Source organism: Vespula vulgaris, chromosome 6 (assembly GCF_905475345.1).
Source record: "Vespula vulgaris chromosome 6, iyVesVulg1.1, whole genome shotgun sequence".
In the NCBI taxonomy this organism is placed as follows: Eukaryota; Metazoa; Arthropoda; class Insecta; order Hymenoptera; family Vespidae; genus Vespula; species Vespula vulgaris.
Genome location: NC_066591.1, coordinates 4,462,203 through 4,484,639, shown reverse-complemented (window position 1 = coordinate 4,484,639; position 22,437 = coordinate 4,462,203). Strand labels below are relative to the sequence as shown.

General features: G+C 37.3%; 2 protein-coding genes across 11 annotated transcripts in view; one reads left to right on the top strand and one right to left on the bottom strand.

Annotated features, from left to right (window-relative positions):
• LOC127064390 (protein prickle-like) overlaps nucleotides 1–22,437 on the bottom strand; it is an 87,826-nt gene that overhangs the window by 4,560 nt on the left and 60,829 nt on the right. For 6 of the 8 annotated variants that reach the window (XM_050995377.1, XM_050995376.1, XM_050995378.1 and 3 more), the window contains one exon: nucleotides 517–820. In XM_050995377.1, coding sequence (XP_050851334.1) covers nucleotides 517–820 — 304 coding nt within the window. Of the gene's footprint in view, nucleotides 1–516; nucleotides 821–1,821; nucleotides 4,320–22,437 lie in introns of those variants that run through there. The other 2 variants (XM_050995374.1, XM_050995373.1) reach the window with 2 other exon arrangements.
• Nucleotides 17,584–20,283, top strand: LOC127064404 (sulfotransferase 1C4-like). Of its 3 annotated transcripts, none has more exons than XM_050995435.1 (7): nucleotides 17,796–17,934; nucleotides 18,147–18,280; nucleotides 18,849–19,006; nucleotides 19,157–19,319; nucleotides 19,417–19,543; nucleotides 19,624–19,718; nucleotides 19,804–20,283. In XM_050995435.1, the coding sequence occupies exons 2-7, from the start codon at nucleotides 18,221–18,223 to the stop codon at nucleotides 20,098–20,100; spliced, it is 900 nt and encodes a 299-aa protein (XP_050851392.1). In that variant the 5' UTR covers nucleotides 17,796–17,934; nucleotides 18,147–18,220; the 3' UTR covers nucleotides 20,101–20,283. The 3 variants fall into 3 exon arrangements, with proteins under 3 accessions (XP_050851390.1, XP_050851392.1, XP_050851391.1); XM_050995434.1 differs by having other exon boundaries at nucleotides 18,071–18,280; XM_050995433.1 differs by lacking the exon at nucleotides 18,147–18,280 and having other exon boundaries at nucleotides 17,584–17,934; nucleotides 18,907–19,006.

Genomic DNA, 22,437 nt, shown 5'->3' with positions numbered 1-22,437 from the left:
TTAATGGGCATGCACGCGGCGGTATAACCGATCGTGAAACGAGTACGTTTCAGTCTAGTCCTGTTAAAATTGTAATTAGATATACAAATAATTAAAATGTGAAAATACGTAAAGCGAGGAGATAGATAAGTGGTTATTTCTATACATACGTATATCCGGCTTTTCCTTGTTAGATACAAAACGTAGAAGCGAACGACATACTCGTGATCGCGATAAAAAGTAATCGTTCTATCGAGCCGATGATAAATGAGGATAGTAGAGGAAAAAGGCGAAAGGAAAGAAAGGAATTTTTGTGCTATATGTCGACTCGAGATACCTATCTATCAATCGGAAGAGTTAAAAGGTGTAAGTTTCAAGGACGCGTTCGTGCAAAGCACGCGATGTTAATGCCTTAAGGGATTGATAAAAAGACGAATAAGATGAATAAGAAAATGAGAAAGAGTATCGGCCGGTCGAATGTATATGAGCTTGAGATAGGAATCTGTGAAAAGAGATATCCTAACCATTCTTCCTTACCTGGTCAGGCCTCAGGCCAGGCGGTACCCACGTGTACTCCTCGAGTGCGCATCCGCTATCGTCGTCGCTCTGCGAGTGCCTCTGATGATGCATCAGAGCTTCCTGGAGAGCAAGACCAGCCGGTGCCGCTTGCACCGGGCTCTTGAACGGTTCCTGATGGGAGCCTGCCCCGGCACCGCTTTGAAACGCCATTGCCATCGCCATCGGCGGACCCGGGCCAAGGCCCAATCCAGATGGGCCGCCCGTTTCCGTCGATCCTCGTTGATGTTCTTCCCTTGGACACCTGCAGCTTCTGCACACCTTTCTGTAATCGATTGTCAACGTTATTAACCATCGAACCGCATTAAGATTATATTTTCATAATTTGTTTTCCTTTCGTACTATCGAGAAAGTACTGTCTCTTTCGTTTCTTTGATAATAATAAAGAATAATAATCGGTTCATTTTGGAGATACATGTAACTGAGGTTATAAGTAAGAAGTGTATCGTAATGAAACGTCACTTCGATCTTATATAATATATACACTTCAATTTCTCATCGATCTTACAGATAGTAAAAAGAAGACAATGGTAGGTCACACTTGTAATTATCTTTTGAAAAGTAACTAGAGAGGTTTCTTTCACACCTCGAATAACATGGAATAATAATCGGTTCATTTCGAGTTATGAGCGCCGTTATAACTAAGAAATGTATTATAATAAAACGGCAATTATTTATGTACCAGCCTAATATGGTGTATATATCAATTTTTTATCAATCTTATGAATCGCAGAAAGAAGACAATGATAGTTCACACTATCTTAATAAGTTTCCTTTGTACGTGAAATCGTATGTCTTGTTAATCATTAAATCGTCGAAAGAGAATTAATTTATATAATATTGGATTGGTTCATTTTGAATATTTCATATCGAAACGTAAACCTCATTAATACAGTATCTTTTATTTATTAAGCAATCAAATATCACACCATTGAGATTTAATATCGCAATTCCCAATTCCCAAAAAGATATCAAAAATTCTGATATAACTTATTGGCCAATTCAATAATTATTTTATACGATAACGCGAGTTATTTCCTTCGTCGTTAAAAGACGGGACGATACAATCCAATGTTACACTTTTATAGTCTGTAAAAAAGAAAATAACTTATCGTCAAAATTACATTTTTCTTTTTCGCTAAATTTAATAAACATCACAGCTTTTTTATCACTCCATCTCTCATTCTTATAATCCATGTAATAATAAATATAATTCGATTGATATCCCGAATGAAAGATTTTTCAAGCGATCGACGAAAGACTTACTCCGTGACATCGTAACAAGAATGCAAGGATCCACACTCGTTGATACGATTGGGCTCGCGACGATCGTTTTCAAAGTTCACCGTGGTCGTCGCGTCATGAGCACCGTTCAAGTATTCCACGCACTTCTCCGTGGGACTGGCACGCGAGGCCGTCAGGGCCGGACAACCAACCATAACACCAACGACATCCTCTTCTTCTACGTCGACGACATCGACATCGACCTCGTTAGTATCGCCCTTACGATTTCTCAAGAAATCGTCGAGGTAATGTTCACCGTTCGCTGGTAAATCGTAAACGATCTGGGACTGCGACCAACTATTTCCAAGTTCTGACCTTCGACCTTCGACCTCGACGTTCCTATCCTCGGCATTGCCTTTCGCGGTATGTTGTTCGTTCTTTCTAGCGTAGAGTCGTCGAAGGTAGGCCTCCTGGTGGCTTCTGGTTGCCCAACAACCACCCTGCCACCATCTCCTGGAACCAAGGACAGTAGCTGTTCGCCTTCTGGCTAGGCTACTCGAAGTAGAGGTGCTTGCCTCTGGTCGCACCAACGCGATCAACGCGTTCGACAGCTTCTCTTTCTTCATATCTTTCTCTCTCTCTCTCTTTCTCTCTCTCTCTCTTTCTCTCTTTCTCGTTTTCTCAGACGTTTTTAAGATTAATCAGCGTCGAGTCGACGTAACTTATATCATCATCATCCGATTTCTTTCTCCATACATCTCCCGTCCTTCGTAATTCGAAGGACGTCCTCCTCGGGAGATCTTCCGACGTTCATCGTTAACCTGGTCAATTTAGTCCTATCGCGATAAAGTTTTGGCGGGAGTTTTCGAATCCTTGCGGTTCATTGGAGCGATGAACGTTTTAACAGGAGCTCGATGAAATATGAAGGACTCGCGGTTATAGGGGATACTAGGGTGTTGAAGAGGGGTTAAGAAGAGGAAGATGAAAGAAAAGAAGACGAAGATGAAGCAAAAGAAGAAGAAGAAGGAGAAGAAGGTGAAAACGAAGACGAAGGTCTATAGATGTATTGAGCTAGGGAGTGGAAAGAGAGAAACAGAGAGAGAGAGAGAGAGAGAGAGAGAGATAGAAGAAGAGAGAAAGAGAGACGGTCGAGTACGCGCTACGGCGAAAGCACCAGCCACGAACGAGCCAGAGGACGAAAGGATAGGGGCTGAGGAAAGGGAGGTGGAGGGCTGGTGGAACGATCAAGAGAGGGAGAAAGAAAGAGAAAGAGAGAGAGGGGGAGAGGGAGGGAAAGAGAGAGAGAGAGAGAGAGAGAGAGAGAAACAAGCAATCTGTACGTATAACCGGTAGTACACATCGGAGATTAACGTTTTAATACGCGGCACTGCTCGCGGACTACAAAGCCGTGCGCCGTGGGTATCTCGACGGCGTGTTGAACGAACAGGAGAAGGAGGTGAGGAAGGACAAGTGGAGAGAGAGAAGGAGACAGACAGACAGGCAGACAGAGAGAGAGAGAGAGAGAGAGAGAGAGAGAGAGAGAGAGAGAGAAATAAAAAAGAAAGAAGAAAATCAGCAGGACGACAGTAGTAGTGGTCTTTCTCTCTTTCGATCGATTTGCTCCGAGAAAAGATTCAATTGAATGATCTCTCTCGAGTTATCCTTTTCTACTCGAGGGGAAAGAGAAAGAGAGGGGTGGTCGGACGAGGGTAGGAGGAGGGTAGGTGGGGTGGACAGAGTTGGGGAAGCAAGAAAAAAAAAAGGCTTCTTAGACGAACGTTGTCCGATCACGGTGTAGAAACATCTTGAATGTTAGGTTAAAAGTCCTCGTATAACACTGAACGTTAAGAAGATACACACGTGTATATCTCTTTTTGATTTTCGTTATTTGTTACTGTATACCGTTGGGAGCGGTTATAACTCGCGTCGTGAGCCGGCGAGTGAGGCATTAAAACCTTCTAGAAGCGGCGTTCACCAGTCTTTCCTTCCTTCCTTCTCTCTTGGCACGGGGCGCTCTGAGGCCGAGCGGACACTGAGCCCACTCTCTCGGGGCCTTTCCTCACGGAGAACGACGCAGCACCAGCAGCAGTACAAGGAGGGAAGGTAAGTGGAAGAAGAGGAGAAAGAGAAAGAGAAAGAGAAAGAGAAGGAGGAAGAAGAGGAGGAGGAAGAGGAGGAAAGGGGCCTCGTGCGCGAGCGAGGACAGGACTATAGCCTTCTTCGTGCGTGTAACTTCGTCGACGGCACCAATACCCGAGAGATATCTCCCACTACCGAACCCACTAACGCCAGTACCACGCTCGATTTATATTTATATTCGTTTCTAATACAGTACGCGCTTGGGGTGTCGGGGGCCTATGGTGACGGGGCCTCTACCACGTATGTCCTGTATCACGATCTGTTCCACGATTCTTTTACTTACGGGAACACGTCACCGGGTCTCGTTTTTCGTTCGATCGCCCTTTTTCTGTCTTCTCTCTTCTCTCCTCCCTCTCTTCCTCCTCTTCTCCTCACCCTCTCCCCTCTCCTCTTCCTTCTTTTTTTACCTCCTTCCCCTCTCTGTAGATCGTGCCTTCGCAATGCAATTTTATTTTCGACGTTTTCTTTTTTTCTTTTTTTCTTTCTTTGTTGTTGTTGTTGTTGTTGCTGTTGTTGTTGTCTCTGTTGTTGTGTGTGTTTCGATATTATTTCTGTCGAATCGGAAAAGAAGAAAATTGTCTTCGAACAGTTCTCTGAACGGATATACATATGTTGTACGTGTCGGACGGATAAACTGGGACTGTATACCATGCATTCATAGTGTTATGGTATTCTATTTATACGAGTTAAAGTTCATCGATGGATTCTATTGGGCGGGGCCGATCGAACGAAGTGTTACGAAGCTATTTTCTTCGAAATCATCGATTGGAAATAGTAGGGTGGGGAAAGAAGAGGATAGTGGTAGTGATGGTAGTGGGTGTTCGATTATTTTACGAACGAAAAAATATGAAGTGTTCCGGTGTTACGTAGAATCAAGAATGGACAAATATTTGCTTTTCTTATTCTTTGATTTCGTCAACTTTGATAGAAATAAAAATTTATTATTGGATTCGAGTCTTCTTGGATTATGTTTAACAATTTATCGATTTCGTCCTATATCTTTTTATCGAACGGATCAAATGATTTCTATTTGGTCGGTATATTTCGTTTTGTTAGTTATTTCCATCGAAGACAGAGACTCTTTCGCAAAATCTGGTCCTTCTTCCAGGACGTCGATTCGACATGGACATGGCAATTCAGGAGCATCCTCGACCGAGCAACCTTTCGATGCGCTTGTTCCGAAACGAAAGTCTTTCCTTTTGTCTTTCCTTTTTTTCTTTTATTCTTTTCTTTCTCTCTTTTTCTTTTCCTGTAAACCTTTTTACGCATCGAAGCATCCGAGAGAAGAGTTTCTTCCGCGGACCTTACGAATTTCCTGTTGACCAGTCTCAAGCTCTCGAACGACCTTGAGAAATTCTACTCCTTATGGTATATGTATCTACTCGAAGAAGACACCTGTCACGCGATCCAAGAAGAAGCAGCTGTCGTACATACAACCCGAATCCTCCGTCCGTTATCGATTTGATTCAGCTTCAACGGTTACGATCACGTTCCTCTCTCGATTCGCTGATTACGAACAGAGGAAATGTCGACAGGTAGCATCTTAATTTTATTATTGTCCTGACAAAAGGATGTTTCAGAAAAAAAAGAAAAGAAAGAAAAAAGAAGAATAAAAGAGGACACTTTCCTTGATAAAAACAACTTCGGAGTCCTAATTAATATGTTTCTTCTTCTTTTTCTTTTTTATAATTATTTCAAGATAATTAACAGGATCAGGATAGAACTATGTGATCGTAATTACGTAGTACGATTACGTAAAATCGATTGTTTCAAGAGCTATCAATAATCCTTCAATTATTAAAAATTATGCAAATTATTCGGTTTAACGTCATCATGAATATTCATGGTATCTCAATGATTTCAATTAAAAGAAATGAGTTTTGATCGCTCTGAAAACATATGTAACCTGCTTAATATTTAGGTTCAGAAATCACATTTACATACGTTACCTACTTACATTAATTTTTTTATCGTATGTTAATCTTTACAGAAGAATGCATTAAGGGAACTAAAAAGAATCACTCGCAATATCTAAACTGACGCTTCGTTCTCTTTTATTTTTTTTTAATTTTTTTTCTTTCCACGTTTCCCGCGCTTCATATCCACACGACGTCTCCTTTTATTTCCCACGACAACTTATTACGACTTCCCTTGGTTGGCTATATACGATGCACAGAGAAAAAGAGAGAGAGAGAGAAAAAAAAGAGAAAAAGAGACATAAAGACAGAGAAAGAGAAAACTCAATAACTCGACTTCTTCTTCGATATTCGGTAGGGTCGCCTTTCGTGGAAACTGCACTCGAGGATCTTCTTTAAATATTTGTCATGCGTTAGCTCGACGGGAGTGTTCCGTTCGATTCATAGCCTTAGAACTTTGTACAACATATACAGTCGTATGCTCACTCTACTCTACTCAACGAGTTTCATTTATTTTTCCCATCTAAGACGTGGTCCAAAGTCGAAAATGATCGATGAAAGTTACGAACTATTATTCGAAATTAGTTTTCCAAAGAAACGAGATATTTATGTAAATTTCGACATTTTTATCTTTCGAATTGGTCATCCAACCGTTCATCCATCGATCATAATAGCTTTTTTCTATTTCTTCTACCTAACCGAAATAAAAAATAATTATCTAATTCTTGAAATTTATTATCTCTCAATAGTCACGTTATAGTTCCTTTTTTTTTCATAAATGAATCTCGGAGGATTTGATACGTCGATGAGTGATATTATATATAATTCGAATAATGAAACCTCTGACGTTTTCTCTTTCGATATTCCTTCGGAACTTTTTTTCGAAACTTTTAATACGCGTAAAAGGATCAACGGGGAATACAATTAATTTCAAGTTCGCATTTGCCATGTTTAACCGTCCACGATAACGGAACGATGACTGGAGACCGAAGGAAGTAAGGGCGAATCTATTCGCGGTTACCTCTCAAAGGTTATCTCGAGCGTATTCAGGACAGGCTTTGCATTAGCCGATGATCGATGCCATCGATTTATAACGTACTTCCGTGTCAAATCGTCGCACAAAGAACCTATAGAGCGCATCTCGTATCCTGTTATCTTCGACACTAGATCTGAATATCTCACGGCGATCTCCGGCGTTCTACAACGTATAACGTGTAATTACGGTTAACTCCCTATTAAAATTCAATATAACGTCGAAGTTCATTAGAAATTCGAAATCGGTTGACTAGTTTAATAACCAACCCAGCGAATCAAGTTCAATATTGGCCAACCTTTTTCGTATATCCGATCAGTAATCATCTCAGTCCCAGTTTATCTTTCTCTACAGGTTTACATCGACGATCGCTAATCGCTGAGACACCGAGGCGAGAAAGTAATTAATTACTAAGACTAATGACTAATCGATTGAATTCCAGAGTTTGTTAGGATTCCGCGATCATTCCTTATTTCGATTAAGTCCGACCTACCTATGTACGTACTTACTTACATAGTAGGGACTCGTTAATGCGATCCAAGTGTTCCGCAAAATGCGTGCATGTAAAGAAGGAACGAAGAGGAAATCCAGAAGGAAATTATGCAGATTGTAGAGTCCAGCTTCTCTTCGTGGGCTGACCGGATGGTTTCCCTCCCCCCACCCTCTCACTCTCCCTCCCTCTCTCTCTCTCTCTCTCTCTGTCTCTATCTGTCTGTCTTTCTCTGTCTCTTTCTCTCGCTCTTACTCATGTTCCATGATGCTCGAATACATCCGTCGAATGGCTCGCGTCGTCAGCAACGGCAACATACTTCGGACGATCGAACATCTCGCTAGAATCTACGAACTTCCAGTTTCCTATCGACCTACCTGTCCCTTCATGATTTCTCGTCTTTCCTGCAAGTAACGCTTGTGCGCACTTCGATCTTGATTATGTACGCCTACGAATGAAAAAGAGAGAAAGAGAGAGGGTCGACGTGCCTACGTGGAAAACTTTCTAGTATCGTATAGAAAGAGATCATGCTTGAGAAGAAAAGATTAATCTGTGGATAGAAGATTAATCTGCAGCCAATTAGTTTTTGATATTGCTATTTCTCTCTCTATATAATAATGATAATAATAATAATATGGAAATAGTGTTATTATGTAAATCGAAATTATTAATGAAATCAACGAAATTTTTTTTCATGAGTTGCCCATCAACTTTGAGCTTTCTATTTTAACAGGACGAAGAGATAAATTACTAGTTGCGTATACGTAAATTTTTAAGAAAGTGGATTTATGTATCTACTTATGTGTGTGTGTGTGTGTGTGTGTGTGTGTGTGTGTGTGTACACACATATGGAATATATATGTATATTCGAGAAACTTTGTCGTTATTCTTTCTTAGGTATATTTACAGATGATTTTAGCAGCGACTACAGAAGATTTCGAGTACACCAGACACACGGACGAGCATTTTAATTCTCGTCACGTACGCCATTTACATGTGTCTCTTGCGAGTAAGAAAAGGAAAAAACAACGAAGAACGAAGAGAAAGAATCAACAAAAAAAAAAAAAAAGAAAGAAAGAAAAAAGAAAAAAAAAATTCCAACGTCGTGACTATTGTCCGATCAATTATTAATTATATCACGTACCACTGTGACCAGTCTTTACGCGGTTCTGTTAAAGACGATCAAAGTTATGTCTCTTTTCTTACGATGAAGACACCCGTGGTAATTACGTCCTACGGACTATCTCAAGAAAAGAGAAAGAGAAAGAGAGACATTTACACCGAGCCGGTTCGTCGAATAAAAAGCATGATATCTCTTAATCGGTGTTCCCGGGATTGTTGAACTCGAATCGTAATGACGAGCCAATCGAAAGAAAGAGACAGAAAGATAGACAGAAAGAAACAAAGACAGAGACAGAGATAAAGAGATAAAGAGAGAGAGAGAGAGAGAGAAAGAGGGAGAGAGTGGGAGAAGAAAAGTACGACCAGGTGTGGTCCATTGAATGGGATACTTGAGAGAATAGTGGATAAGAAAAAAAAGAAAAGAAAAAAAGAAAAGAAAAAAAGAAAGAAAAAAAGAGAAAAAAGGAATCAGTTCGAACTATCGCTAATCGTATTTTCTCTGATCTCTATAAAAGAGACAATGATAAAAAGAGAAAGAGAGAGATACAGAGAAAGATACTGAGAGAGAGAGAGAAAGAGAGAAAGATACATATATAGAGTCTAGAAATTTTGCACGTTAGCTCGGAGTCATTCCAACGGACCCCGGGCGTCGAGAGTACTTTCTCTATTTTCATTCCTCGAAGATGGGGCTCCGGCCTGGCTCCGGCGATCCGGTTTACCTATCTCGTCCAATAAACATCGTGGCATCCCGTGAAAATTCTTCTACCGCGGGGCCTCCGGTAGCTATAACACGGCACGGCCGATATTTGCTTGACCGTGAAAAGCGGATTGCGATGCTCGTTCACCTGCCTCTCTATCGACACAGGAGACTCACTCTACGCGCGAACAAAAACGTCTTTTTCTTCTCTCTCTTTCTTTCTCTTTCTCTCTCTCTCTCTCTCTCTCTCTCTCTCTCTCTCTCTCTCTCTCTCTTGTTCCTGTACCGTTTCTCTTCGAGACGAAGCTGACTGGCCGGCCAATACGGATTTCTTCTTCTTCTTCTAAAACGCGTTTACGACGTGCAAGTACGATGTTCTCTTAGGGGCCGGTACATACATACACATACACACACACATATATATATAGGTACGTGCTTACATACATACGTACTTATATATATATATATATATATATATATATATATATATATCTATACTTACTTACTTAGGTATTAGAGTAGACAACGTCTTACGGTTTGCCACAACGTGCTACGTATGCGGATTAACTTTTTATTTGATTGACGTATAAGGCACGCGTAGGGTAATAAATCCTTATAGTACCTATACACGGACGAAAGATCTTGACGGATTTTCAAGGAAATCACTGAACCTCCGAGACTTAACTTAAGTTTTCGAGAAGAGGACGAAGAAAACGAAGAAGAAGAAGAAAAAGAAGACGTTTCTACTTCCTTCTCTTCGTATCGCCGTCATCATCATTATCATCGCTATCATAATCATCATCATCATCATCATCATCATCAGCATCATCATCATCATCATCATCATCCTCGTCGTCGTGCTAGTCGTCGTCATCCTAGTCGTCGTCGTAGTCATAGTCGTCGTCTTTAAGAACGAATTCAAACACCTTCGCATCTTTCCTTAGCGACAACGAAACATACATTAACGTCACTTCTTGTATCGTCGTTGAACGAACGATCGATAACCAAGCGTCAGAAACCCCTTCTCTCTCTCTCTCTCTCTCTTTCTATATATCTATCTCTCTCTATCTTATTCACCGACAGGCGATCCATCTTGTAAGTGGCTCGACAAATTGTTTCATCTCCTATCCCATATCTCATAGATCCCGGAAGCCAATGGGTGTTGACGTCGGATTTCTACCAGTGAAAATTCGCGATGGCGTCAATTTTTCTTTTTTTTCTTACCTTTTTTTATTCTTTTAATATCGTTAAATAAACAGAAAAGGGAGAAGAAAACAAATAAAGCGGAGGGAAATGAATGAGGAGAGGGTGGGGAAAAAAAAACAAGAAGAAGAAGAAGAAGAAGAAGAAGAAAAAAGAAAAGTAGAACGAAATCGAATTACGATATTTTGTTATTTGCGGCCGTGCGAGAATGAGCCCTGCGAGAATGAGAGAATGAGAGAATGAGAGAATGAGAGAATGAGAAAGAAGATAGTGAATTCAGGTAGTAGCCAAGTTGCCGTAGTGTAGTAGTAGTAGCAGCAGTAGTAGTAGTAGTATTATAGTAGAGTAGTGGTAGTAGTAGTAGTGACTCGCGCTCACGGGAAAGGTACGACGGAACAGAACGAGCGCGGTCGGGACTGTAATTTAGAGAAAAACGTTCCTTCGAAGCCGCGGGGCCCTACTTTTCGTGCCCGCCGACCCGCCTACCTGCCCTCTATTACCACGCTGGATCGGGAACAACCTGTGTCTCTCTCTCTTTCTCTCTCTTTCTTTCTCACTCTATCTATCTATCTTTCTCGTTCTTTCTTTCTTTCTTTCTTTCTTTCTTTCTTTCTCATTCTTTCTCATTCTCTATCTCTTTCTTTTCTTCTTTCTTTCTCTTTTTCTCTGCGTTTCTCTCTCTTTCTCATTCTGTCTCTCTGGTACAGCCTACATCCCCACTATTCGTTTATCCCCACTATTATACGTAACTTCGAGTAAGAGAGGCCGAGGCCTTACCCTACCACTAACCTAAGAAGAGCCACAGGCATGCGCGCGCGGTTCTTTCGAATCGCAATTTCGTCTTCGGAATCATCTTCCAAGAAGTTCGGCCCTTCCTCGACTACTGCCATCTTTGATAATAGCACTCTTATGACGGTAAAAATGCTTTTGTTCTCTTTCGTCGAACGCTTGATTTGCCCAACCGCCCAAACGCCCAACCCACCCTACCCCCCACCCATCGACTAAATCGTGCGTCGACGCGTTAGCTCGATGTTATTCGTGAATTTCTTTTCTTTTTCTTTTTTTATTCTCTCTCTCTCTCTCTCTCTCTCTCTCTTCGGTCTCTCGGAAAATCGATTAGTCTTTCGTTTGCCTTTTCTTTTCTTTTTAATTTTTCTTCTTCTTCTTTTTTTTACTTCGTTTTCTTTTTATTTTTTATTTTTGATACGTACTACTCAATGATTTTTGAAATGAACATTAAAATTTTCACTGGATCGAACGTGATTTATAAGAAAATTGTCAAGTTAGCGAATAGAAAGATTCTATCTCATTAATTTTATTTTTATTTATGGATATAAATGATATTTGATAGTAAATGCAATATATAAAGTAAATGTGAGATGTGAACGTATAGGGCAAATGTTATGTTTAAGAATATGTTTCGTATGCGTTATTAATATATTTCAAAGGATCAATGAAAATCGATGTAAGTTTTTAATCAATTTATATAGTTAATAATATTAATAGAATTATATGATTTTATTATATATTTTTTTGTCTTATAACTTGTATTAGAAAATTTATTGCAAGGTGTTTGATATCTGATTATGTTCGTACATATATTATAACTATTATGTAATATATTTTCTAAGAGAATCACTAGTAAGATATATGAAAAAGAAAAGTTATATGACACATGAATTGTCATTAGAGCCCGCTGTCACATATATAAGTATTGCATTTAGAAATATTCTGAAGAAACGTGGTTAAGTAGATAATATATTCCGAAAGAGATTAGATAGAAAAATATAAATTTATAAATCCAACTGTATGGTGATTTGTTTAAATACACGAGAATTATGTTAATCGTCGTTTTTCGAAATAAAAACGACGTTCAATAACATTTTTATTTGTCAAGAAAATATATAATACACGAATCGGCAGAATTATTATGGTCTTTTCGAAAACAGACCGAGCAAACGGCTTTTTTACTGTATATTCGTCATTATTATTATTATCATTTTATTATTATTATATATATATCTTTTTTTTTTTTGAAGAAGGGAAGAAGTCATCGATTTTTTTGATTTATCGAAGAAACATTTTTCTGGATATCTTTTTAATCCCTCTTATGTTCCTTTATTCTTTCGTTCCAGAGTTATGGAGGAAGAATAGCATCATACGGGGTAGAGACGGATATATCATAGGGATATGACAGATTTACCTTTGTCGGAGGACGAAGAAGTAGGACTAGAAGAAGAAGAAGAAGAGGTAGAAGAAGAAGAAGGAACGGGGAAGCGAGTGTTCTCGGAGATCATGTTGGAAGACTCAGAATGGGGTGCGAAAATGTCTCGACATCTGCTACCACCATGGAGAGTTTTGGAATTATTAATCCTGTCAAAAGTACTAAATCATATCTGAGAGAGTAGTAGCAGTAGTAGTAGTAACAGTAGTAGTAGAGAAGTCGCAATTTGAGGAAAAGAATGGTCGTCACGTCGTGAACGGCTGACCTTGATTTAGTGTTCTCTTAAGTGTTAGCGATTTACGAGCGATTAGGAAAGTTTTTCTATATAAGAAGGAAAAAAGAGAAAGAAGAAAAAAATATGGCTTGAATCCGAGATCACGTGACAAATGAGATAATTGAGACGATACAGGATTATTCGAATTCCTTTAGTTGGAACATTAAGTGTTCAAAATTTATTCTAAGATGAAGGATGACGTGGTAGTGTACCCATCGATTTAACACTTCGAACTCTATACCTGTGATTGGTCCGAAACGATCGAATTTCTCGAAAGGTATTCTGGTGGGTTGAGTAAAGTGGCTTGTAGGGTCAGCGGGCATTCCCTGTTGGATGTTGTTAACGCAGGTAGAAATGTAGAGAAAATATAGCGTTTAATGAATAGCTCGTGCACTGACCTCATCTCACGAGTAATGGAATTTCTAAACATGGATACACTGCCAACCTCTCCCCCTCTCTCTCTCTTTCTCTTTCTCTCTGTCTGTCTATCTGTCTGTCTATCAGTCTGTCTCTCTCTCTCTCTCTCTCTCTCTCTCTCTCTCTCTCTCTCTATCTCTCTCTATCTCTCTCTTTCTGTTTCCGTTCACGTATGTGTTTCTGTCTCCTGCAGCCTTTCGCCCATATATGCCTTCCCCTTTTTATAACCTCTCTCGTTCATCTATTCCACCCTAACTGCCTTTTGAAACCATCAAGAAAGTCCCATTTTACACCCTAATTTGATATCTACTGACTCCTCCAGTGCTTCGTTTAAATACAGTACATTCCACGGCGTCTCTCTCTTTTCATAGTCTTTGTTTAGTTAATAAAAAGATATTAAAATCGTGAAGCAAAGTATTCACGAATTCATGAGATTTCATGATTTCACAGATCCCATAAACAGAAAAAGAAAAGAAAACAATAAAAAGATAGAAAGAAATAAAGAAAGAAAAAAAAAACAGAGAAAAGAAGAAAAGAAAAAAAGATAAGATCACTTGGAAGTATCGGTCAACGAACGAAGGAAAGAACGAACTTGGAATATCCATTAATTAATTCCGAGAACTCGGAAAAATGAAATGTCGTATAACTATCCAAATACTGGAGATTGATATCGACGTAAACGATGGTCAGAATCTGTTTCTCAGAATCTGTCATTTCGTTCCTCCGTTAAGTAATACTAATCGTAAGTTAAAGACGAACGCAAGAGAGATTTTGGTCTCGGCAAGACGGTCACGCTTGGCCGGATCATGAAAATTCACCATTTCGTAACCGCCTGTCGAGCTGCTACGGTCCGTTTATGATTGGTACGACTCCCAGGTTGCTCGTTCCGAGTCTTCTCTCGTTACCCCTCTCTAAAATCTCCCTCAACTCCTCTCGCCCATTCCCAAACGATACTTTCTCTCCTTTCCACAATTTCAACTACAACAACGGTAACTCCCCGACAAACATCTCCGGCACGCACCATTGTATCAGTACACGAACGATCGCAGGGTGCTAAAGGCTCACATACCGTTTCTCATCGAGCTTAATTCGCTCGTATCCCGAGATATATTAATTAACGATGGGACCGACTTGCAACTCAATTTAGAAACAAGCACCTTGTTTGCATACAACGGACCGAGTAACCAATAAACGAGAAAGAGAGAGAGAGAGAGAGAGAGAGAGAAAGAGAGAGTTCAGGGGGTTGCACCCTCTTCGCGTATCGCCGAGTCGATGTTAATGGCTTTCGACGGAAAAGGATGAAACGGAAGAGGGTTTCGAAGAGGATCGCGACTACTATCGTCAGCCATATCAAATGTTTGAACACCGACCGGATTCGCCCTTAACTCTCACGAGAGTTCAACTTCTTCGGGATGCAGCAAAAGTCTCTTCCTATCATAGACCACTTCCCTATCATCCACGCCATTTACCACGTTCGGTATTCAACGTGTCTCCTCGAATAATTTTACATATTTCTCGATCATCTTCAATTTCACCGATCGTTCTCGTACCTGATCTGCATGATGTATTTTATTACGAGATATCGAGTTTAAAGTTTCTAATAATAATAATAAAATTATTATTACTAGTAATTCCATTTATAGAAGTTTTTAATTTTCGTGTATCGATATTTATACGTCTCAGTAGAATACTATAGTACGCCTTGACAGAAATAAATTAATAATTATGGACGATTAAATTGAATGATGAAATTAAAGAAATGAAAAAAAAAATATATATATATATATATATTTCTAAGCAGGAATACTCTCGTCTCACGATTCTGCATGATGAAATGGGACGTACAAATTGCGTTAGAGGTCAGAAAGATAAACGACGTCCCCCTAAGTCCGTCTAATCCTTCCTTTCATTCAGGAGCATGCAACGCGTCGAAAGGAAAATATTTATCCGAATCTCTCCGAAAGGGAAATTAACGAAACGCATCCGTTGAAATATCCCTTCGAGCCTTCTCCTTTTTCTTCTTTTTTTTTTCTTTTTTTTTCTTTTTTCTTTTCTACGTGCGTGCACACTAAACCTTTGAAGGTACTATTCCTTACATTATCCCGATGACATTTCACGGACCGGGTAGAGATGCATTTGGATGTGCGTACGAGGAGATTCTCGTTGGGTGCTCTTAGCCAACCGCTTTGTGATGCTGCTGCGCGTTATTTCGAGCGGCTCACTAAGAACGCTGAGAGTGCAGATTTTACGTCGTCCGGGGCAAGGATGATGTGAATGTAGCTTTAAACGCGTTGTGTGTGTCCTGTTGAAGTGCTACCGAGAGTGATAGCGAGAGGGAGAGAACACAGAGTGAGAGAGAAAATCTCGTGCGCGCGGATAAGGTGTATGGGTATAAGTGTACGTGTGTAAGTGTTCGCGTGCATGTATGCGTGTGAGAGAGTGTAAGTTGTTTGTAGATACTTGGAATCTTTTATGAAACTCAATGACCAACGACTCCGCGCATCTGACGCGTGATTTATATCCCTATGCGAAATCAAAGAGTGAGAGAGAGAGAGAGAGAGAGAGAGAGAGAGAGAGAGAGAGAGAGAGAGAGAGAGAGAGAGAGAGAGAGAGAGAGAGAGAGAGGGAAGTACTATTTAAAACTCCGCTTGAAATATATGCCCAGGACATTTATATTAGCGACTGTTCTGTTCGAAATGCATTTTGTTTTCTTTTTTCTTTTTTCCTTTTTGTTTCTATCTTTCATTCTTTCTCTCCTTTTTTGTCTTTTTCTTTTGGCAAGTCCCATTGCTAAAAATTGAACTAGCGCGAAAGAAGAAAAAGTATCGAAGACTTTGTTATATTTTTTTTTAGTTTTATTTTTCTTAAGCTATAACTTCGTTTCGTTAAAAACAATATTTTATTTTTTGAAAATAATACCATTACTATATCTTTCTATGTTAAAATATTAAAATAAAAGAGAGAGAGAGAGAGAGAGAGAGAGAGAGAGAGAGAGAGAGAGAGAGAGAGAGAGAGAGAGAGTAATACATACACAATGATGAAAAAAAATCGTAGCGCCTAAAAGATGTTTCTCGATATAAAACTTCGTTCGAGCGTTAAGAGGGTTGCATGTCTTCAGGAGTCACCAAACTCCATGATATTTGAATCTACTATTGTATTTTTTCTTTTTTTTGTGAGTTTTGGATTGCACAAACGAATGAAGAATCAATAGGTATAGTTTGCGATGATCATGAATAGAACGATTTTGTTTAACGCGAATGATTATATTTTATATAAGTAATAGATTTACAGATAAATAGGATAACACTTCTACGACACAAAAATTCATACCATATTATACCGCGAAAATGTATTAGATATTATCTTTATCATTATATATATAAATTTAAAATAAATTTAAAAAAAAGGTGTGGCTGTTCAATTTTAACGATTAAGATAATCAAATAATATAATTAAAATTAATGATGAAAAGAATGATAATGTTGATAAGAAAGAGATAATGAAGTAGATAGTAGAATTAAACAAAAAAAAGAAAGAATTTCTTTCGTTTAAAATTTACATTTCTTGATAATGAAAAAGAAATAGTAGTATAAATATATTTAGTTAAGATGGAATATAGTATTTTAATTCTGATAAAATGCTACAAAAATTGATTTTTCGGAATATTTATCAATATGTTATCGAATCATCGTTATTAGATACATTTGAATAAAATGGACATACTTATCCTTCGTACGATAAAAGATTAAATATAATTGATGATAATAAATAAAATAAAAAAAAAGAGATAATTTTTTTTAGATACGTTAATAAATTGATAAGTTAGAGACTTTTAATGTTTGTATATCGTTAATTTTAGTTTTTTATACTTTACATATTTTTTAAAAAAACTTTAATCACCGAACATGAATTGTCAATTTATTTCTTTATTTCGTTATAAGTATATCTAGAGAAAAATTAAATATTATATAAAATGTAAGAGATGATATTTGTCATTATGATCGAACGGAAGAAATACTGTATCTCAGTCTCAAAGTTTTTTAATTAGTTTTCTTTTTATTTGTTTATTTCTTATCGCCATAAATTATTTTTAAATATTTCTTTAGAAAAAAAATTTATGATTAGATAATAAATGCGTAAATATAAATGACACGTAAGCACTGATAACGATTAGCATTACACATGTTGATACATATATAAAGAAAAAGAGAAAGAGGGAGAAGATGACTAAATAAGATAAAAATCGAGATAATTTCTGGATAATACCGATCAACGCTTATAAAACACGCTACTGACAGTAAACTCATTTCACAGACTCAAGGTAGACGTGAATAAGAAAAGATTTAACAGGAAAATTTTTGATCGGAAAGGAAAAGTAATTTGTTTATAATAATAATAGTAATAATAATAGTAATAATAATAATAATAATAAATGGAGGGTGGAATACCAAAATACGTGCTTTTTAACGAGGAGGAAAAAAAATTGGCGGATAAATATTTTCCGACATTCAAGAGAGGTTTCATAAGAATTGGTGAAAAAAAATGGACCATGTCCTACAGATATATCGAGCAAGGAGTCACAGTATATAATGCAAAGCCTCATCCGGATGATACTTGGGTCGTCAGTTATCCACGATCAGGTGAATTCGATATTATTAAAAATTATTTAATGAAAATTCATTTCAACGGTGATATCGTAACGATGATATTTAATATCTTTGATAAGTATAATACAACCAACATCGTTCGACGTCTTGTTTCTTTTCTATCTAACAGCTGAGAGCAATCTAATGCTAGAAATACTTTCGTGTAATACGTGTCTTATAATAAAGCCTATTATATGTACGTATAGCATGTCCATAAATGTCGGAGTGAATATCTCGCAACTGTTTGAGGTTACAAGAAAATTTAATAAGAGAAATTTACATGATTCTGAGTCAGCTACGAAGTGCACATAAAAGAAAAACTCCTTTTGGAGTTATGAAGGTCAATATAATCTTTTTCCCTTTTTTTTTTAAGCGAATACCTATAATCTTTCTTTTCTTCTTTTTCTTGAACATTTATGCATACAGCAGTGGTTATTCGCCGATCAGAATCATATTCGGTAAAAAATTGTTACTATGCGCCGTTTACAAAATAATGGATATTCGATCTTATCTTCACTCTATAATTTATCTTATTTCTTAACAAAATTAAAAACTCTACTTTCTTTTCTTATCTTTTTTTTCTTTAAACACATAATCACATATGCCAAGTATTATCTAAAATGTTACAACTTTTAACAACTTTTGACGAATAATGAGAAGAATAAATATTTAATGAGCCAACTAGTAGTCTTTTTTTTTCTTTTAGAACATATTTCTCTTTCTCTGTTTCTCTCCCTTTCTAGAGATTTACCAACACAATTTGAAAACTACTGTTTTAGATCAATCCGCTTTAGCTTAATAAACAATATATTATTATTCAAATACGTATCCGGTCGTTATGATTTAAACACAGAAATCGCGATAATGTTTTTGTAAGTACTTAACTCGTTGCAATGATAAATACATAGATAGTCGTCTGGAGTGTATATATCCACTTTACGATAGACAATTTGTACCTTGAGCTAGGTACCACGTTGACATTGGAACTGGTTTGGTTGGTTGTGAACGACATGAACTTCGAGGAAGCAAAGAAACAGAGCCTACATTATAGATTTCCATTTTTCGAGTAAGTCCAACTTCGACTAGTTCGTTAATTTCTCGTATATATTATATGCTAATTTATAAAGATAAAAGCCCGTTAAAATAAATGTCTATTATCTGTTCATAAAGCTTATCGTGTGATTAACAATTGTCTATACATTTTATCGTTTTTTAGACTTGACATATTGATAGGCGATTACGAAGACAGTGTATCGAATCCATCGGATAAAAATATAAGATTGAATCCAGAATTCATCGATAAATTACCATCTCCAAAATTCATCAAATCTCATATGCCATTCGAATTGTTACCTAATCTTCTGGATAGCAATTGCAAGGTATACGTTGGCTGATGTATATATAAGCTTATTGATAAAATTCTTGATATATGAATACATGTGTGTGTATATATATAATATTTTATGGATCGATTAGATCGTTTATGTAGCACGTAATCCAAAAGATGTGGTGGTGTCTTGGTATTACTTTCTACAAGTTATTAAGGGATTAGAATATAAGGGAAGTTTCGAGGAATTCTGCGAATACTTTATGAAGGATTTAAGTAAGTTCAAATCACGTTAGAAATCATTCAATGAAGAATCTTTCTCAATGGATCCTTGTTTGACATTTCTTATGTTTAAGCTTATTACAATCCCTATTGGACGCATTTGAAAGATGCCTGGGCTGAGAGACATCGTCCGAACTTACTATTCATATTCTACGAAGAACTATTAAACGTGAGATTTTAGAAATAACTTTTAATATGAATGTACTGTAATTATAAATATATTAACAAAAAAAAAATACTATGATTTTCTACAGGACTTGTCAAGTACTATCAAAAAGGTGGCAAAATTCTTTGGAAAATCTTACAACGAAGAGATGATCTCGAAGCTAATTGATCATCTTCAAATAGATAATTTTCGAAATAATCCTATGGTAAATACAGCCACACCTGATAACAAAATAGAGTCAAACATATTCGTACGACGAGGCAAAGTCGGAGGTTGGAAAGACATTTTCACAAAAGAACTCGAAGAAAAATTCGATGCTTGGATCAAAGAGAATATGAAGGACACAGATCTCACATTTCCAATAGATTTCCTTCAAGAAAAGTGAAAAGTTTTTGCAAGCAGATAAACTCTTTCTTTTTTTCTTTTTTATCATTTTTCTATCGTGGAAAAAAATTTATGGAATTATCTAAAATTTAGGGCGTTACCCAAAGCGGAAATTGAGCTGAGATCTCGTTCGGTCCGTCCGGATATAATACGAAACAGTTCAATAAATCATTCCGTTCCTCTATCACAGTCGATTCCTGTTACCCTTGAAAAACCTTGAATTAAAGAGACTCTCTCTCTCTCTCTTTTTTTCCCTTTCTCTATCTCTCTCTCAACCTTAATACAAATCTGATCGTGTTTGCAAAATATAATAAATTATTTCTCAATAATGAATGAATACATCTGAATTCTCAAAAACTGATATTACTTATTTTTTCAAAAATTTCCAGAAGATCGAGAGAAAATAAACACTTATCTAACTTACTTCTCCAATAGCCAAAATTATCAAATCCTGTGAATAAAAAATAAACGTTATTTATTTTTTCGGAAATTTCGAAATAGTCGAGGATAAATAAACATTTATCTAAGTAACTTATCTAATAGCCAAGGTTATCAAGTTCTATGAGTGACATAGGTTAGATAATACAATATGATAGAGGAGATGTGAGTGGTAGTTAAAAGGCAAGTTCCGGTTTTCCGAAACGATCTGTCTTCGCTGAAGACGGAGGATAAGAAAGAGAGAGATAGATACACACACAGAGAGAGAGAGAGAGAGAGAGAGAGAGAGAAGGGGGTGGGAAAGGAGAAAGGGAATAGTTGGCTGCTCTCTCGGAGGCTTGTCGCGCCAGTGCGATGGTGTATAACCTGTGTAATATGGGGAGGGGATCCCAAGCATTTAGCTTATCGCAACCGACTATCTACCGGTTGGCATACGGCTCACCGTTAGGGAAAGCTTTCCACCCCTCCGAGGCCAACACCGGCAGTACGTTTACGCGCGTATAGAGGCCTTAAATCAGCCCGCGGCTTGCCTCGGGCCAGCGGCCGAAATTTAAACTAAAATGTTATCGTACGGTTGGATGTTTCTATGTGTATGCTGTGTGAACGCGTGCGCGAGCGCGTGAGTTCAGGGGCTACTGGACCGGAGATAAGCTCTATTGCTGCGACGAATTAGGAGCTTACCTACCACCGCTATTACCTTCACAAGCTACGTATTCGCCCTTTGAAAATTACCATTCTATTTAAACTGCATCGATATAATTATTTGTTATTTTTTGAAGAATCAAGAAAATGAGAGAGGAGGGAAGGTAAAAAGAAAAAGAAAATCTGTCGTGGACAAGTTGTGTTCACAGCGTGAATCCAACGTTACTTAATTTCAGCGATTAGATTTGGAATCTTGTTTTTATTTTTTAGATATGTATCTGATAATTTTTTTATATACTTTGCTTATAGTACGATTTTTTATTTCGTGCTCATGAAATATTTGATAAATTATATCGTGTAACTTTTTTTTAAATATATTTTTGTTTCTTTCTTGCTTTTTTTATTGCATCCGAAAAAAGGAGATATTCAAATTGATCCTCGATGTTTATAATTAATCTATGTATTAAGATTTTTTTAATAATCAGTTTTTTTAATTAATCTGTGTATTAAGATTTGATTATAACATAGTTTTATTTGTTAGCTCTTGCTTAAACTTCTTGAAAGGACTTGAAAAAAAAATATCTAATTTGTTTTTGTATAACTAGCCTTGTTTTTGTATAATCAATAAATTATGTTGTAAGAAGCGATATGACGATGTTAATTTTATATTAATAATTTTAATAATAATAATAATAATAATAACGATAATAACAATTACGAATGGTAAATTTCATTTTGGAACAAAAAAAAAAAAAAAAGAAAAAAAGATTTACGCAACCCTCCCTGCTGAGAGAGAAAAAGAGAGAGGTCTTTCTACAATTAATTATAATCAATCTATTTGTAGCACGAGTCGACGGACAAAGAACGAACGAACGAACGAACGAACGAGCAATAGATATTTCAAGTTACTAGTCTTAGGCGGAAACTCGCTGTGTTTCCCACGTGACTCATAACCAAAAGAGAAGAGGATTCCTGCTGTTCAATGGGGAGGCAAAAGAAGAACAAGAAGAACAAGAATAAAAAGAAAAGAAAAAAAAAAAACCAAAAGGAAAAAAGAAAAATTCTAATTAACGATAACACGACAGAGGGTCGTTAAGAATACGATCTCAATGAAATTGGAAGGGCGTGTCGATTTCGAAGAATGACCAAACGTATCTTAAATTAATCGACCCTTCCATCCGTCGATCGCGTCGTAACTTTGTGAAAGAATCATGGTGTCGTAGAACCATCGAATCTTACCACCACTCTCTCTCTCTCT

Coding starts and splice junctions, on each gene's coding strand:
- LOC127064404 (XM_050995433.1), top strand. CDS start 17,727: ATGGAGGGTGGAATACCAAAATACGTGCTTTTTAACGAGGAGGAAAAA. Junction 19,320..19,416: donor TTCTGGATAGCAATTGCAAG/GTATACGTTGGC, acceptor TGGATCGATTAG/ATCGTTTATGTAGCACGTAA. Junction 19,544..19,623: donor ATACTTTATGAAGGATTTAA/GTAAGTTCAAAT, acceptor CTTATGTTTAAG/CTTATTACAATCCCTATTGG.